This window comes from Canis lupus, chromosome 32 (assembly GCF_011100685.1).
Source record: "Canis lupus familiaris isolate Mischka breed German Shepherd chromosome 32, alternate assembly UU_Cfam_GSD_1.0, whole genome shotgun sequence".
NCBI lineage: Eukaryota > Metazoa > Chordata > Mammalia > Carnivora > Canidae > Canis > Canis lupus.
Window position 1 is genome coordinate 9,961,272 of NC_049253.1, and position 17,519 is coordinate 9,978,790.

Genomic DNA, 17,519 nt, shown 5'->3' on the forward strand with positions numbered 1-17,519 from the left:
ACGCACCACGCCTGGGCGCAGGCGCAGGCGCACAGTAGGCCGCGGCCCAGGTCGGCGCATGCGCCGTGCCGCGCGTCTCCGCGACTGCGCCGCCTCCCCGCCGGAGCTCGCTGAAAGCGGTGAGGACCCGCCCCTCAGCTCGGAAGGAGGCGTGGGCTTGGGGCGGGCTGGCGCCGCGGAGCGCGAGGCTGGCGCCGCTGCCTAGGGCGCCCGGTGCGCTCCGTGGGGGCACGGCCCGGTGCGGCGCGAATGGCCCTGCTCCCGCGGCGGGCGCTCGCCCTCCTGCTCCTCCTCTTCCTGCCCGCCGCTGCCCTGTGTCAGGAGCAGGCCCAGACCACCGACTGGCGGGCCACGCTGAAGACCATCCGCAACGGCGTTCACAAGATAGACACGTACCTGAACGCCGCCTTGGACCTCCTGGGAGGCGAGGACGGGCTCTGCCAGTACAAGTGCAGCGACGGTGAGAGGGAGCCCAGGCCCCGTGAGGCCGTCTTTGAGGGGGACGCGGGGGGCGGAGGTGCGGGGCGCGAGGCAGAGCTTGTCGTCCTCTGGCTGTGGAGACGCTTGGCCGAGGCTGGAGTCTTACGGTTCCTGCGGTTGAGCGATCGGGGTAGAAGCTCGCACCACTGTTGTTAGAATATAAGAGGTCACCCGAGGTGGTGCTCTCCGTGGTTTCATTGCTTTCGAGTGACTACCTTTTCTTTTTCTCGCTTTCTTTTTTCCCTCGGCTATTTGCGCGAAGTTGCCTAAGAACTTCGTGACGTACGCATCGTGGGAATGGAGTGGAACCGACGGATTTTAGCCGCTATTTCAGCGGGTTAGGCAGCCGAACATGCAGAATTTACCGAGATTTTTAATCATGACGTGTTACCTGTCTCAAGAATTGGCTTTAATGTTTTTTTCCCTTTTTTTTTTTTTTAATAAAGAGCTGCAGGAAATACATTGCGACCTTTGTACAGACTTTTGGTGTACCCTATTGTTGGGAAAGAGTTTTGATAACTCTTCTAGAAATTGTCTGCCACGACTTGGTAGCAGTGACGTCTCCTCTTCATTGTTGGTTAATGCTAGTATAATTGTTTGATTTTTGATTTTTCATATTTTTAACCAATTCTTTTTGTTTTTAATTATTTATTCATGAGAGACACACAGAGAGAGAGAAGCAGAGACAGGCAGAGGGAGAAGCAGGCTCCATGCAGGGAGCCCGATGTGGGACTCGATCCTGGGACTCCAGGATCACGCCCTGGGCTGAAGGCAGATGCTCAACCGCTGAGCCACCCAGGCGTCCCAACCAATTCTTTTTGAATCTGAGAACTCGTTTGGTGGCCTTGTTGGTAATACTCAACACAGTGTCTCAGCCGAGATCTTTTTTTTTTTTTTTTTTTTAATGTTTAAATATTGTAGAACCTCAGATAAGATGCTCAGGGTTCTTTTTGGAAATTCAAAATGTTAAGATTTTGAGAAATCATGTTTCCAGTAAGAGTAGATAGAAGAAGTCTGGGCCTAGTTCATTTAATGCTTTGCAGTTCAAAATAATAACTCAGTGACTGATGGTAAAACCAGAATGCATGTAGGTGAATTTAAAAGAAATCTATGTCATGTGAAACTGTAATGCCACTTGCTGCCTGTAATTCTCAAAATTTCTAGTTTAATGTTAGTGGAGGTACAGAATGAGCCATATCTTGTATGCTATGAAGTGCTAAATCAGGAATACCAGTATGCAATCAGGAAGGAAATGTTTTTGTCCTTGTAGGGCTTGTTAGGAGGAATAAGTGAATTATTTGAAAATTAAATGATTGCCTTTCTTGAGGCAGCAGATGTCATAATTTTACTTAGTCATCCCTATTCATTATACAAATATTTGGCTGCCCGTTACGTCTCAAGTGTTCTACCAATTGGAGATTCAGTAGTAAACAAAACACAAAATTCCTGTCCGTGGAGCCCCCATTCTGGTGGGGAGAGACAGTAAACTAAAAAATAAGTGAAATAAGCCAAATATGCAGTATATGTATCTGAAGTATGCCAGTGTTTTAAGAACAATAGTAAAAACAGCAGTGGCAGTGTTGGGAGAAAGTGTTGAGAAGAAATCTGAAAATGCTGAAGGTGACACTGATGATGTGGGGTAAGAACCCCCCAGGCAGAGGACCTGAGGAAGGACCTGAGGAGAAAGGCCAGTCAAGGATGACTTTGAAGATTTTGGCCTGAGCCACAGGAAGGATGTAGTGTTACCATTTACTGAGATAGGAAAGGCTTCACAATCTTCATTAACTTGTGATGAGTCAAAGGTTCTAGAGTTTATGTTTAAAATATCGCAAGTTGGGCAGCCCAGGTGGCTCAGTGGTTTAGCGCCGCCTTCAGCCCAGGGCTTGATCCTGGAGACCCGGGATCAAGTCCCACATCGGCCTCCCTGCATGGAGCCTGCTTCTCCCTCTGCCTGTCTCTGCCTCTCTCTGTGTGTCTCTCATGAATAAATAAATAAAATCTTTAAAAAATAAAATATCACAAGTTGAAGGGATACTGTTCACATTATAAAGATGACTTTAATCTTTTATTTTACCTAACCCTTTTTATCTTCAACAAACCTCACTAAATTTACCATGTGGAGTTTCAAGTAAAATCTCCAGCATAAAAAAACACAAATGAAATTGAGAATTTAGAAAATGGTATGCTTTGATAAACATCTTTTTGTGGTCTTAATAAATGCTGCTCTCTGCTCCTAGGACTGTGATTCCAAGTAACCATGTTGATAATTCCAACATTATGAAAATTGTTCTTTAGTTGCTATTACTTGAGAAGTCTCCCTGGAACACTATTTCAACCTTTCCTGTATTTTGGAATGCAAGTGACCAAATCAGAACCAAACAGAAGCAGACAAATCCCAAAGCTAGAGGACCATGGTGATGGAAGGGTGTTTGTTTAATAGTTGCAGTAAATAGGTAAAGGGAGCTTAAAAAAAGACTTGCTGGTAGGGAGAGAGTGATCAGATTAAAGGACACAGACTTGTTGCATTCAATTATCTTTATTTTATCAAAAGGCTTGGCTTTATGGAGGCTTGCTCCTTTCTGGCCATCCCGCCCAAGGTGGGAACAAAGCTTTATTGAGATCGAAGTAAAGTTATTTAGGAGAACAAATTAAATGGTTGCTATTTTTTTCTTTATTTTTTTTTCTCCCTGACAGCAAAGAAGATTTGAGAAAGAAAACTTTTTGATTTCTTTTGAAAAATAGAAAACAAGATTGGCATATAAAATGTTCTAAATTATGAATAAGTAACTCATTCAATGATTTATGTTTTATAGGATCCCTTTGGCTTCTGTGCAAAAGAGTCCAGGGAGTGGGAGAGCAAAGATGAAGGCAGAGTGACAGGTGTAGGAATTCAGAGAAAAGATGTGGGTAGTTTTGTCCAGGTTAATAGCAATAAAGATGGTGAGAAGTGGTTGGATTTGGGGATATATTTTGGAGGAAGAGCCTAAAGGATTTGCTGATAGCTTGGAAGGAAGGTGTGAGTAGGGTAAAAAAAAAATGATTTCAGAATTTTTGGCCTGAATGATTGGAAGGATGGGGTTGCCTTTAACTGTAATAGGGCAGACCATGGGAAAAAGACATTAGGAAAAATAATAGCAAATTTGTATGCTTTTGAGAATGATTCAGTAGAGAGTGAAAACACTGTTGGGGGAGAAATGAAGGAGAATTATTGGAGTCATGTCCTTAGGTAAATGAGAGGAGGGGGTTCTGGTGCATAAATAGATTGGCCAAGAGCACAGATGGCATATCCCTGTTAATAGGAACAAAGAGAGGATATGGATAGATGAATATCCGTATTAGATGGTGATGACTACATAACCGAGTTCTCTTCTTCTGATTGCCTCAGTTTTCTCAGTGAAGTAGGAAGGAGAGAAGGTGAGAATGGAAGTGTTGGAGATTTGAGGAAAATAGGAGAGTGAATGGACCAGAAAACTAAAGTAGCGTAAGGGCCCTCTGCAGATTAAATATTGAATTAAAATCTCAAGTGTTTGGAAAAGCAAGTTTGAATTGTGTTTCCTATGAAGCACAGTGCTAAGATCTTTGACCCAACAGCCTTGCCTTTCTCTTTCTCATCTGCTTCAGTGTTCATTTATGTGAAAGAAGTTGGTCTGTTTGGAAGTATTTACATCAGATTTTTAAAAACTATCTAGAAAAGATCTATCATCACCTTGAGTCCAGGCAGATCTTTAGATTTCATCTGTCCATATAGATGATAAAACAAAGCATCAAGAGAGGTGCATTTGCCTAAGTACAAAAGGAGACTCAATGAATAGTATTTCCATGTAGTTGTACCCAGTGGTTTTTAAATTCTTCTCGTCTCATTTTTTTTCTTATCTTTCTGTATTTGCTTACAAATTTTAGGGGGTAGTGGCTCGATAGATCATGGATTTTGGTTTGACTCTGATGTTGCTTCTTCTGTGTTAACCCAGTTTTTGCTTGCTTTGTGTATTAGTCTGTCCAGACTCTTGTAACAAAAGATCATAGACTTATTTAAACAACAGGAATTTATTTTTTACAATTTTGGACACTGGAAAGTCCAAGATCAAGGTTTGGCCAACAGTGTTCTATAGTGAAGATTCTCTTCCTGGTTGCAAACAGCTGCCTTCTTACTGTGTCCTGTGTCATGGTTGCGGGGTGGGAGAAGCAAGTTCTCTGGTGTCTCTTCCTTGTCCTGCTCTCATGACATTATCCAAACTTAATGACCTCCTGAAGTCCCCATCACCAAATACATTGGGAGTTAGGGCTTCAACATAGGAATTTGGGGGGGACACAGTTCAGTTCATAGTGTTTTGCAAAAATTGGCACCCAGTAGAAATGCTAAAATTTTTTTTAATGTTTAGCAGCTTACAACACCATTTATAGCAACATTTAAAATGAAATTAATATATTTGTAATTTTTGGTATGTATAGCAACTTAATCTTTAATAAGCAACTTTATATATAACTTGTTAAAAATGTAATTTCAATTTAAAGGTGAATTTAGAACTTAAACAGTTTAGAGTGTTTTGGGAAATCTGTATTTCTCAGTTTTCTGGGGATTTTGGGGTTCAGAGGCAGTTGGTTTTTTGGTTTTTGGCTTTTTTTGTTGTTGTTGTTAGCTGTAGAAAGAGAATATTTCATTTTCAGGAGGGAATTTTTCCCATTTTTTTCATCCAGTAATTTCATGGGTGCCTACTATGTCTCAGGCATCTTCTAGGTGAATAAGACAAAGTTCCCATTCTCATAGAAACTGGCTAATGTTAATTTGGTCAGTGAATTTTAGAAGAATAAAATCATGGAATGGATATGGAAGGGAAGGGGCTCTATTTTAAGATGGAGTGGGGGGGGAAGTCCTCTCTGATGAAATAACATTAGCAGGTTCCCTCAAAAGCCAAACAAAAACCAGACACATGTTGTGTTATTATTCAGTAGTTCATGTATAGTAGGTCTTGGTTCTCATTGCATTTTATCAGCTTCACTCCTGAGAGCAGTTTTAGATACTGGCTCTGTTTGAAACAACTGCCTCCCCCATGTTCGCACCTCCATTTTCAGTTTTGCTGGCACTTTTGCTTCGGTACCATCTCTGTTCCTCTCTATTCTCCTGTAGCAGGTATGCTTTGTTTTGCTTTGGTTTGTCTCCCTGACCTCACTTGCTTCTGATCATTCTTCCACTCAAAGGTAATTATCTTTTACAAAATGAGAAAATATATAAATACACACATATGCACACACCTATGTATCATTGTCATTACACACATCAGAATGTTAAAAAGTATATTATAGACTTAATATCAAAAGAAACTCCATAGATTTATATAAAATACAAAGGAAAGGAGAAATAGAAGTGCTCCTGTGGTATAAGTATTACAACATTGAGGGAAATATCTTCCCAGTTAAAAAAAAAGGTAGACATTTGAGATTAAAAACCCACATGCCTTTAAAACTCTAGGCCCATCTTAATTTCTGAGGGAGGTAGTAACCTTTGATTCTAGTGGAAGAGGGTAGGTGCCAGAAATCTGGCAGCTGATAGATGGGGAATATATGTAGTATCCAAAAAGTTGAAAACAGGATAAAACAGGGATCCCTGGGTGGTGCAGCGGTTTGGCGCCTGCCTTTGGCCCAGGGCACCATCCTGGAGACCCAGGATCGAATCTCACGTCGGGCTCCCGGTGCATGGAGCCTGCTTCTCCCTCTGCCTGTGTCTCTGCCTCTCTCTCTCTCTCTCTTTCTCTCTCTCTCTCTCTCTCTGTGTGTGTGACTATCATAAATAAAAATTTAAAAAAAGAAAACAGGATAAAACAGTATGTTAGTTACATTTCAAGTAATGTGCCCAATATGAGTTAACTATAGGTAACCTTCAGATACCTATAAAGGTATACTTCTAAATTGAAAGCAGTAAATCCAATCATTAACCTGAAAAATGTTTAGGAAGGGGGAGCCCAGGTGGTGGCTCAGCAGTTTAGCGCTGCCTTCAGCCCAGGGCCTGATCTAGAGACCTGAATCGAGTCCCACGTTGGGCTCCTTGTATGGAGCCTGCTTTTCCCTCTGCCTGTGTCTCTGCCTCTCTCTCTCTCTCTCTGTGTTTCTCATGAATAAATAAATAAAATCTTTGAAAAAAAAAAGTTTAGGAAGTATACTACTTTTCCTATTTCTAGACTTTTATTTTTATTTATTTTTATTTTTATTTTTTTTATTTCTAGACTTTTAAAAAATATCCTTTGGCTTATTTATTGTACTTTTTCCAGATTAAATTCAACCCATTGCTTAATATCTATTGCTAAATGAGTTTCTAAACATTTTAAATGGTTGATTGTTAAAAACCCCTGATGGGAAAGCATCATGATGAAGCTTCAAGGAACTAGAATAGCTTCTCCAAGAATTTCATGCTAATCCAGCCTCTCTCCCATTCAGTGAAGAGATTTCTAGTGTGGTAGGCCAAAGAAAACAGTACATCAGATGGCTAGTTTCTCGTGATACTCCCATGAAAAATGTAGGCTGGAGAAAACTTGATTTATCACAACCAATCACACCTAGTTGAGTGGTCTACCCAGAAGATGGGGTTGATGACTTCACAGCTATTTATAGAGAGGGCTGGTCTGTGGGAGGGTGTTGCAGACCTCTGCCTTGGTTAGTATCTGTGTCTCAAGTTTATAAATATCTGGGAGCAGCCAGTGATATTGAGTGAATAGCTCGAAATTTAAACTGTACAGGAAGTCTTGGATGATAAACTAAAACTAACAAGACAGAATTTCCCAATCTAATATTTAGGTTCAAAATTTAAGCTGTAGAGTATTTAGCAGTAGATATTAGAAAGTTTATTTTAGAAAGAACTGATAGTTTTTCTTACTCTCTCATGTGTCTTAGCATTGAGACATGGCTAAAATATATGCTAATTGTCTTAGGCTCTATTGATACAAGTACTTTATCTACCTCACCTTACAGTGTTCAGTTTGGGATGGCACATTTTAAAGAGATATGACAAACTAGAAGTGATCAGGCTTTTGGAGGTTGATTAATGCTCACCAAACTCAAAGGAGACTGAGGGATAAGCAGCAGTACCAGTTTATTTATAATGAGTATTAGAACTGCCATGGGGATTTGCCTTCCAAGTCACCTACTCATTCATTGATTCATTCATTCATCCATCAACAAATAATTTTTGAGAACCTAACCATATGCTGGGCACTGTTCTAGACTTTAAAGGTATGAAACACAGAAATTTCTGCCCTCACAGAGTTTATATTTCAGTATGGAGAGACAGATAATAAATAAGTAGGCTAATAATATGAAATTTTTGAGGGTTATGCATGCTACAAATGGTATGGTCAGAGAAGGCATTGCTGAGAAGGTGAAGGAATAACTATGTAGATACTGGGGAGGAAGAGCATCCACATAGAACAGTAGGTTCAGTGGCACTAAAGCAGGAGCAGACTTGGCATGTCTGGGAATAACGAAGAGACTAGATGTGATGGAATGAAGTGAAGGAACAGTAGGAAGATGAGATCAGAGAAGTAATGGTGTGTTGTGTGTGGGTGCAGATTATATAGAGTTAATAGACATTGGAAGAATTTTGGCTTTTATCCTGAATAAGAGGAGAAGCCATTGGAGATGGCTTTGGCAGAGGAAAGTCTTTATTTAACGTATTTTAATTTTAATAGGATCACTCAGGTTCAGTGTTGAAAAAAGACTAAGGCTGGCAGTGCTGTGGAGTGGGGAAACCGAGATAGGGATGGCAGTAATCTATGGTGGCTTGGAGCAGTTTAGTAGCAGTGGAGGTGGGAAGAAGTGATTAAATTCTGAATATTTTAATTTTAATAGGATCACTCAGGTTCAGTGTTGAAAAAAGACCATGGCTGGCAGTGCTGTGGAGTGGGGAAACCGAGATAGGGATGGCAGTAATCCATGGTGGCTTGGAGCAGTTTAGTAGCAGTGGAGGTGGGAAGAAGTGATTAAATTCTGAATATTTTGAGGGTAGAGTCAACAAGACATGCTGTGGAAATGGATGTGGGATATAAGAAAATGAGAGCATCAAAGATGGCTAAGGTTTTTTTCTGAGCACCAGTAATGTTGGAGTTGTTTCATCTGAGAAGGAACTATGGATAGAACAGGTTTGGGGATGAATATCAGGAGGTACATCTTAAGTTTGAGGTGCCCGTTAGATATCCAGGCCCTTTTAAGTGGAAAGCCAAATCATAAACAGTTTTCTTAAGAATGAAAGGGCTCAGAAACAACCATCCTCTTGGACAGTGCTGGAGAAACAAGACCAACTTCTGTCATTGGCTTCCTCATTCCTCAATCCATTATAACTATTCTCTTCCTACGTACTGTTCTTCAGACTGGTTGGAACAGGCTAGAGCTTTATATTTTCATCAGTTTATATTCTCTTTAGGCTCTACCTTGTTATTACTTCACTGAAGCATGTGAATCTCAGCAACTCACTTAAGCCATTTTTAGATCCTTACTTTGAGTGGGTTACTTATTTTGATGGTTGATTACTGGAAGGGTTGCTTTTTCTCCTCATATTTTACTTTTGGAGGGTAAACTTATCTTTATTTAAGTCTAATAGCAATAAATAATAGTTGACTGAAAGTTGGTAGATCCTTTTTTTTTTTTTTTTCCTAAGTAAGCAACTATGGGGAGATATTAGGGATGTTTTGCTTTTAGAATTGAAGATAAAGGGTAGTCCCAAATGTTGGAAGGATTATCATGTAAATAGGTAATTGGCTTGGCTCATTGTGTGTTCCCCAGGAGTAGAGGATTGCTTATAGGAAAACTGGAAAGAATTTAACAGTTAGTGCCATTCTACAATGGAACAGGCTATTTCTTAATACTGGAGGAGGATTATGGGAAACATTCAAGAGAAAGTAGGTGACTGTTAGGGATGTTGAAGCGATTTTTAGATTTCATGAGGAGAGCTGTTTTTAAAGTACTTTGCAGCATTCTAGATTGCTGTGATGTCATCTTTCTCATTGTTACGGAACCATTGGTGCTATTAGGGAGAATAGAACCAGAGTAATATGGCTCACCATGCTTTGTTTATTCCTCACTTTTTTCCTTAGCTGGCAAAGAAATGTATTTGTGAAATGATTGGTTGGAGTCCAGGCTAGAATGTATGGTCCTGTAATGTCTTAAAATGGTGTTAAAGTAATTAAATGTTCATTGCGTTAAGCTCTGTGAGTAAACTGGTTAGTTAATGGTTATGGAGGTTTGCATGCAGTGGAGTATTGGCTGAAGGTTGGGAAGATACAGTTCTTGCCCCATAAGTTTTTAAACAAAAAATGGGAAACAGGGTGGATTTGTCTTTCATACATATGGACCCAGTCTGGCATATAAACTCTGAAATCTCCTGAAGTGCAGAGTAGCTTTTACATGTTTTGCATGGTATATAGGCTTAAAATAAAGACATTCGCTTATGTCAGTACCCAAATATTAAATATTTCCAAGCCTAGTCTATTAGTACATCATAGACTTTTTTTGCATGTTTTTAAGTCATATTTGAAAATTAATTATGATACCATTTATATTTTACAGGATCTAAGCCTTTCCCGCGTTATGGTTATAAACCCTCCCCACCGAATGGATGTGGCTCTCCACTGTTTGGTGTTCACGTAAATATTATTTTCTTATTTGATAAGTTTTATGATCACTAGTGTTCCTTTTTTATTTTAAAGATTTGTTTATTAGAGAGAGATAAAGGGATAGGGAGGGGCAGAGAGAGAGGGAAGAGAGATCTCAAGCAGACTCCCTGCTGAGTGTGGAGCCCAGTGCACAGCTTGACCCTGAAATCATGACCTGAGCCAAAATCAAGAGTTGGACACTCAACTGACTGAGCCACCCAAGCACCCCAACCAGGTGGTACTCTTAATAATGCAAGACTGTCAGTATATTCTCAGGGTTACAAATAATTTTGCCTGTTGTAATGGTAATTAGGTTTATTATATGCTTTTATAGCTAAAGCACATTTAGTAAGTCCTAACAAAACTAAATGGAATAAAATTCATGTTTTATTTTTTAATCTCATAGATGTTAATACTGTTGGAAAGATATTTTCTCATGTAACACACATGGTTTAAAAGTTTGAAGTGTAGAATTAATGCTACTTAGGATGAAAAAGTATAGATAAAGCATAATATTTTCTGTATTAAAACAAAGCTAAGTAAGGTAGCTATGGGGGTTTTTGGTAGGTGAGGCTAAATCTGAACCAACTGTTACAGGAAAAAAATGTTTATGAGTGATTCCTAGACACAAGCGTTTTGCGTATAAAGCTAATAAAACCAGTTAAAGATAAGCTGTAGATTTGAAGGAACAGTATCTTTAGGGAGTGGATAAACACTTAGAGATTGAACTACAATAACAAAATGTGAGTTGTAGAAGCTTAAAAGTTTTCAGTGATATTTCATATAAAGTATATTTTATAGAGGGAGAGGTACAAAATACTTTGAAATATCCAAAAATCTATCTTTGCTCTTATCCTGACCTTTCTGTTTTTAAAAGTGTATTTTGGACAATTGGAAGTTACATTTGTTACTGGCAGGTAACTGAATATTGCAAAATAGGGAGTTTTGAGGCATAGCTGAGAGCCATAGTGGGTGCATGTGGGGGGAGTAATGGGCAGTAATCATCCTTGATTTCTAAGTCTACTTGAATGTAATACTTCAGCAGAGGAGTTTTGAATTTCATCAACAATAATCCATCCAAATGCCTCTTTCAGCTTAATATTGGCATCCCTTCCCTGACAAAGTGCTGCAACCAACATGACAGGTGCTATGAGACCTGTGGCAAGAGCAAGAATGACTGCGATGAGGAATTCCAGTATTGCCTCTCTAAGATCTGCCGGGATGTGCAGAAAACACTAGGACTAGCTCAGCATGTTCAGGGTAAGGATGATCCAGCAGGATGGAGATCAATGCTATTTGTAAAATTTTATTGACTGCTTTATGTTTTAGTACAGGGTTTACCACTAGAAATCTTCCACTGCGTATTACTATATCTATTGTGACACAGCCCTTTCAATTTCCTGAGATGAGGAGTCATTGATTTTGTAATCTTAAATGATTTATAGTCATGGAAGCAAAAAGTGTTAGGAGACTTTGGGAAGAGGGTATGTGTGAGGCAGAGAAGAATCATCCAAGATCTTGTGCCCTGTAGTGTATCTCTAATGACTCTAATGATCCAGAGGCTAAAGTTTGAAATCCTGGATCCAGTGATTTTAAGAACACAGCACATAGGATTTAGAGTGGGAAGTTTTAGAAGACTTGAGCTTTAAATTTGTTTCTTCATATGTATCTGTGTCAGGAGGGTCCCTGGAACCACCCCCAGATTTGCTAGGAGGACTTATAGGATTTAACATATAGTCATAGTCAGAGTGTAGGGATACAAAGTGAAGGGTAGCCCGGGTGGCTCAGCAGTTTAGCTCCACCTTCAGCCCAGGGTGTGACCCTGGAGACGCGGGATCAAGTCCCACCTCAGGCTCCCTGTGGAGAGCCTGCTTCTCCCTCTGCCTGTGTCTCTGCCTCTTTTTCTCTCTGTGTCTCTCATGAATAAATAAATAAAATACTTTAAAAAAAAAACAAAAAAGTGAAGTCAGCAAAAGGTAAAGGTGTTTCAGTGTTCTCATTTATAAAATAGTACCCATCTCATAGAGTTCTCATCAAAATACAATAAAATATTTGTGGAAATACAAATCACTGTACAAATACTAAAAGTTACAAAATCTTTTCACTGTTAAGCTGAAGTATTTATCATACATTGAAATCAGAAGAGAAGGTGCAAGAAAGGAAACTAACATTTTTAGGCATTTTTCATAAGATACCATGCTAGATATTTTAGATATGTTTTCCTTGATGTTCACAAAAACCCAAAGAAGTAGTTAGTGGTACACTGATTTTTCAAGGAAGGAAACTGAGATTCAAAAAAGTAACTTGTCCTAAATTGCATACTTCTGATTCTAAAACTTGTGTTCTGTCTACTGCAATATTCCCCAAACAATGTCATAGGTCTAATTCTGAATTCCTATAATAACTGTCAGGGAAGAAGTGTCTGCTCCAGGTGTGCAGCTTGAACTCCCAGCCTCTGAATTCCCTTGCATGCTTTCAGCTGAGGCAAACTAGTTGCGCAGCAGAATAGTACATGGATGTATTTCCTGTCTTCTGATCTAAGGACCTACTAACCGGGCTAAATGATGAAGCCAATTTCCTTGCAGTGCCCTACTGAATAATTATAGCCTTTACACTTCTTTGGTGGTTGTGTTCCTTAATGGCACAGCCTTTTGGAGAACTTTAAAAATGGCAGGATTTTGCAATGAATAGTTTCTTCCTTAACATGAGTATTTGAAACAAGAAGTATTTAGATGACTAAAGGCTACTCTGCAGTGTCTCTGTAAGTGAATTTTATGGAGATAATCTCACCTGGCTGTTACAGGCGTCTTAGAATAAGAAAAGTAAATCCATTATCTTTTCTATAGTCCTAAAAACAATTTTAAACTCTGCTAGAGAAAAAACACTTTTGATTTCTAGGTCTCCTTTCCCAAGCCAAATTCGGATATTGAGAAAGAGAGAGCAAGAGCGGGGTCCATTTATCTTAAGCATCTTAAATGATGTATGATCAGTTCATAGAAGTCGTCAACCATAATTAAATGTTCTGAAGTTTCTCTATTTTTAACCTTAATTTCTTCTACACCTAAAAATCTTTTCTAGTGTTTTTTTCAAATAAAAGGAAAAGTAACAGTGATGAACTAATCAGTGCTTTTGAGAGAGACTTGTTGGCCTAGTAGAAAAAAAAATTGGGTTGAACAGTTGCAAGCAAACAAAAAAGTAGATACGTGCCCAAGACACTGACACCGATTGTCTGTCTATAGGTGCTTCTGGCCTTTAAAGGTTTGAGAGGACATTGATGTAACAGATATTTACGTGCCCAGTAAGGGAGTACTTGACACCGTGCTGTGACATGTAATATATGGGAAGAGAGAGCGGTGCTTTTCAGTTGCCCAGCAGTAATAGCCCTTTCTTATTTTGCAGCATGTGAAACAACAGTGGAGCTCTTGTTTGACAGTGTTATACATTTAGGCTGCAAGCCATATCTGGACAGCCAACGAGCTGCATGTAGGTGTCGCTATGAAGAAAAAAGTGATCTCTGAAGAAGATGCTAATGGCTGGTGACAGGACAGAAGAATATAGAACTACTGCTTTACAGTATAAAGCTGCCTTATTTTTGTGAAAGGATTATTTTAAGACTTTACTTTGACATTAAAACTTCAGACTAAAGCAAAAAATGGGAAAAGTGATCTTCCTGGACAATGTTCCTTAGTGTGCCAAACTGTCTTGACCAATCTCAGAGAGAGGTGCATGTTAAGGAGAGAATATTTTAAAAGGAGTCTGTACTCAATTTTCACAGCTGTGTTTACCAAAACAATGAGGTCAAATGTAAAACTGATTACAAGGTATGTTAAACACTGTCTTATTTGGAAATATGGGGAAATCTTCACTTAGAAGTATGTTTACTATAAAAATTTAAATATACATTTATTCCTGGAAGGATCTTTTTTTTTTTCTATTTTAATTAACACATTCTATGCTGTTTTCCTGTTGAGGAATGGGCTTGATGAGCCCGTTAAACATATGAGTAAGTCTCACTTCTGTTAATGATAAGACTAGTTATAAGGACAAGGTTTCCATGTCTTTCTCTCTCTCTCTCTCTTTTTAATATAATTGGAACCATCAGCTAGTGGCCTCTTAGGGAGCAAAACCAGGATCTGTAGGTTTTACGTAATGTGTTTGTAAGGTGATATGAACAAAATTCAGAAAAGCCACTCCCATTCTATGAATCATTCATATGACAAATATCATATTTTGCTATAACCTTTGCCTAAATTGAAGAAAACATGGATTTCTTGAGACAAATGAGAAGTTACTTCACATACACATTAGAGAATTATATGCTACTATGCTTTGGTGTTTATTTCCTAGCACTTGGTCCTCATAGTAGATTCAGGTATATCTTTAAAAGTCTGAAACCTTTTCTTAATAGTTGCCTTAATAAATATTATTCTAGATACTTTTTAAAAAATTTTTAACTGTGGAGTCAAAAGGGATGGTAAAGCAAGATACAAAGAACTATCTTTTGTAGATTTCTCATTTACATTGGAAATTATTAGTAGATGTTTAGAAGCAAATCACAGGACTTTAGCTGCCTCTGAAAATGTCTATATGTGTTGAAAGCTTTTCCACCCTTTGGAAAGCACAGCTGTATTCATCTACTGCTCTTTGCCTCCCGCTGGCTATGGGCTTTCCCTAGCCTTGGATCCCAAGCACCATATAGCTTTTGGGTAGCTTATATAGCCAAAGTTATTAAGATAAACTGCTTGAAAATGTCAGAGAAGGACAGCTCCAGGAGAAGTGGTTCTTTTTAAGTCACTATAGGCAGAAGTGAGCAAAGAGAAAAATATGTTCTGGAGAAGGGGCTACATTCCTAACTTTAAATAGATATCATTGCTAAAGACCTAATACCTTTCCAAACTGAGATGATGGAACTTTTCTGCTAAGGATGTGTCCTCTATGAGATGAGAAATGTGTATCCCTGTGACTAATTGAGCAAACTGGGCTCTAACTTAAATGTTTGGAACCCTTAATTGATACTTTTAAAAAGGTAACAGTTTTATAATCCATTGTCCATATTTAATCTTTATCAATATTTGCCATTGAAATACTTGACCAGGTAACTTTAAACTTACAATAAATTTATGGATTTTCTTGGCAGCATTGGCTCTCAAGAGGACAGACTTAGAATTCTATAAAATCTTTAGTTCATGGTCACAAATTCTACACAAAGATCCAAAGAAGCTTTTTTTCTATGTTAAGATTTTTATCTTGGAATAATTTTAGATTTATAGAAAAGTTGCGAAGATAATATAGACTTGTTATATATGCCTTACCCCTAATGTTAACATTTTACATAATCATGAAACATTTATTAAGAAACCAACATCAGTAATTACTAACTAAACTCTAGACTTTGTTTGGATTGTACTGGTTTTTCCATTAATGTCATTTTTCTTTTCCAGGATCCAATCTAGGATACCACATTGCATTTAGTCATCATGCCTCTGATAAGCCTCTGGTCTGCGATGGTTCCTCAGGCTTGTTGTTCATAATCTTGACAGTTTTGAGGAGTGCTGGTCAGGTGTATTGTAGAATGCCCCTCACTTTGGGCGTGTCTGGTGTTTCCTTCATATTTGACCTTGGGTTATGGATATTTTCAGGAAGAAAACCACAGAGGTGAAGAAGGGTTCTTCTCACCAGATCATATCAGTAGTTGAATGTAATCAACTTGGTATGGTAACTCCAAACACTTGGTGTAGGTAGTGGCTGTTGGGTTTCTCCACTGTCAAGTTATTACTTTTCCCTTTCCATACTTCTGTTCCTTGGAAGCCAGTCCCCAAATCAGTCTGTGAAAGGTGGGGGGTGGGCAAGAGTCTGTTCTACCTGCTGGAAAGGGGAATTTCTTTATATGATTCTTGGAATTTTTCTGTAAGAAAGATTTGTCTCCTCACCCGTCCCATTTATTCAGTTATTTATATGAGTATGGACTCATGTATATCTCTTTCAGACTTTGAGTAATGTTTATTTTATTGCTCAAATTGTTCCAGCTCAGCTATTGGGAGTTATGTCATTTTGGCTCCTGTGTGTCTGTAATGTGCCCCCATCCTTTTGATTTTTGAGCACTTAAATACTTTCTGGCAAGAAAGTAGGAGATGTCACTCTAGACTTGTCTTCTAGGCTTCCAGCACCAGAATCAGCCTCTTCTCCAAAGAGCACTGGTTCCTTTTATTGGAGAATGCTTTCTGTTGGAACTTAGGAACCAATACCTGGGTGCTGAGTGTGCTCATTGCTGTTGAGGTGTCACTGCTGCTAAGACCCTCCCAGTAAACGGAGCTAGGAAATATGTATGCATATTAATCCATGTACATGTACAATCTACAATGATTTCTGTATGTGTATATATGTTAAGCTGAATGTGAGTCCTTACTGATGTCTGCACTTGAATCACGTACCACAGGGCATGTATTTAGATTTTAAGAATGGTATCTGCACTATCCATAGAATAAAGCTCATAAACAAGCAAAAAAGAAAACCCCAAAACTAGCTTTTAGCAGCTCTATGCAAGAAACATAATACTGATATTTTTTAAATAAAAGTGAATTGCCTTTAAATAATGCCTTTGTCTTTAAAACCTTTTGATACAGTTTTCCAGGGACAGATAAGGCTGTATTCATTTCATTGGTTTAGAAACTCAGGCACCCAGAAGCTCTAAGGAAGACAGAATTGAAATATGAGGACAGAACCAAATGAAACACATTTGGAACAGGCTTGCCTTCAGTGGGCTTGTAAATTATACTAGTAATATTAGTTAAAAAGTTGTTTCATTAGCTTATAACATTCTCCCTAAGATGAAAAAATGGTATTTTTGTCAGTATAGAAGTACAAGATTATCAGGAAATCAAGCTGTGTATTTTATCTTGGTACAAAACAAGAAAAACATCTAACAAAATGAAAACAATGGAGTCTCTATAAAAACTCTTTAGTAGACTGACCGGTAACTTTGGGGTAGAATGAAGCCTATTAGGTAAGATCCTCCCACATATATTTTGTTGCATTGTTCAAATTCACACATAATGTATTTGCAGTATATTCATTCAGGGACTGGTTATAATAATTGAAGTAGCCCCTTTAGTTGGCTGTTTTTCCTCACGGCTTAATCTTACAAAACCAGCCATTGCTCAAATCATAAAAGCAAGAATGAGTTGATGTAACCAGTATACTAGAAATAACTAATAGTTACTAATAAAAATAACTAAAACTGATCAGTGGTATCCTCTTGGCATATAAGCCATAGTGATGTTAGGCTTTTCTGCCTCAGGCTGAGGTTTCCAAAATATCCTTCAAAATCTCCTTGCTCACGACTTTACAAACCTTTTTTGTTGGCTTTTAGCTTTTCTTAAGTGTAGGAATCAGGATTATAGAAAC

At 38.7% G+C, this 17,519-nt stretch overlaps 1 protein-coding gene across 2 annotated transcripts; it reads left to right on the plus strand.

Annotated features, from left to right (window-relative positions):
- The first annotated feature begins 174 nt into the window (after positions 1-174).
- Positions 175-16,708, plus strand: PLA2G12A (phospholipase A2 group XIIA). Of its 2 annotated transcripts, XR_005382652.1 has the most exons (5): positions 175-460; positions 10,030-10,106; positions 11,210-11,375; positions 13,515-13,936; positions 15,557-16,708. XR_005382652.1 is itself a non-coding variant. In XM_038581920.1 (4 exons), the coding sequence occupies exons 1-4, from the start codon at positions 250-252 to the stop codon at positions 13,631-13,633; spliced, it is 573 nt and encodes a 190-aa protein (XP_038437848.1). In that variant the 5' UTR covers positions 175-249; the 3' UTR covers positions 13,634-16,708. The 2 variants fall into 2 exon arrangements, 1 of the variants encoding a protein (XP_038437848.1); XM_038581920.1 differs by having other exon boundaries at positions 13,515-16,708.
- The last annotated feature ends 811 nt before the right edge of the window (positions 16,709-17,519 follow it).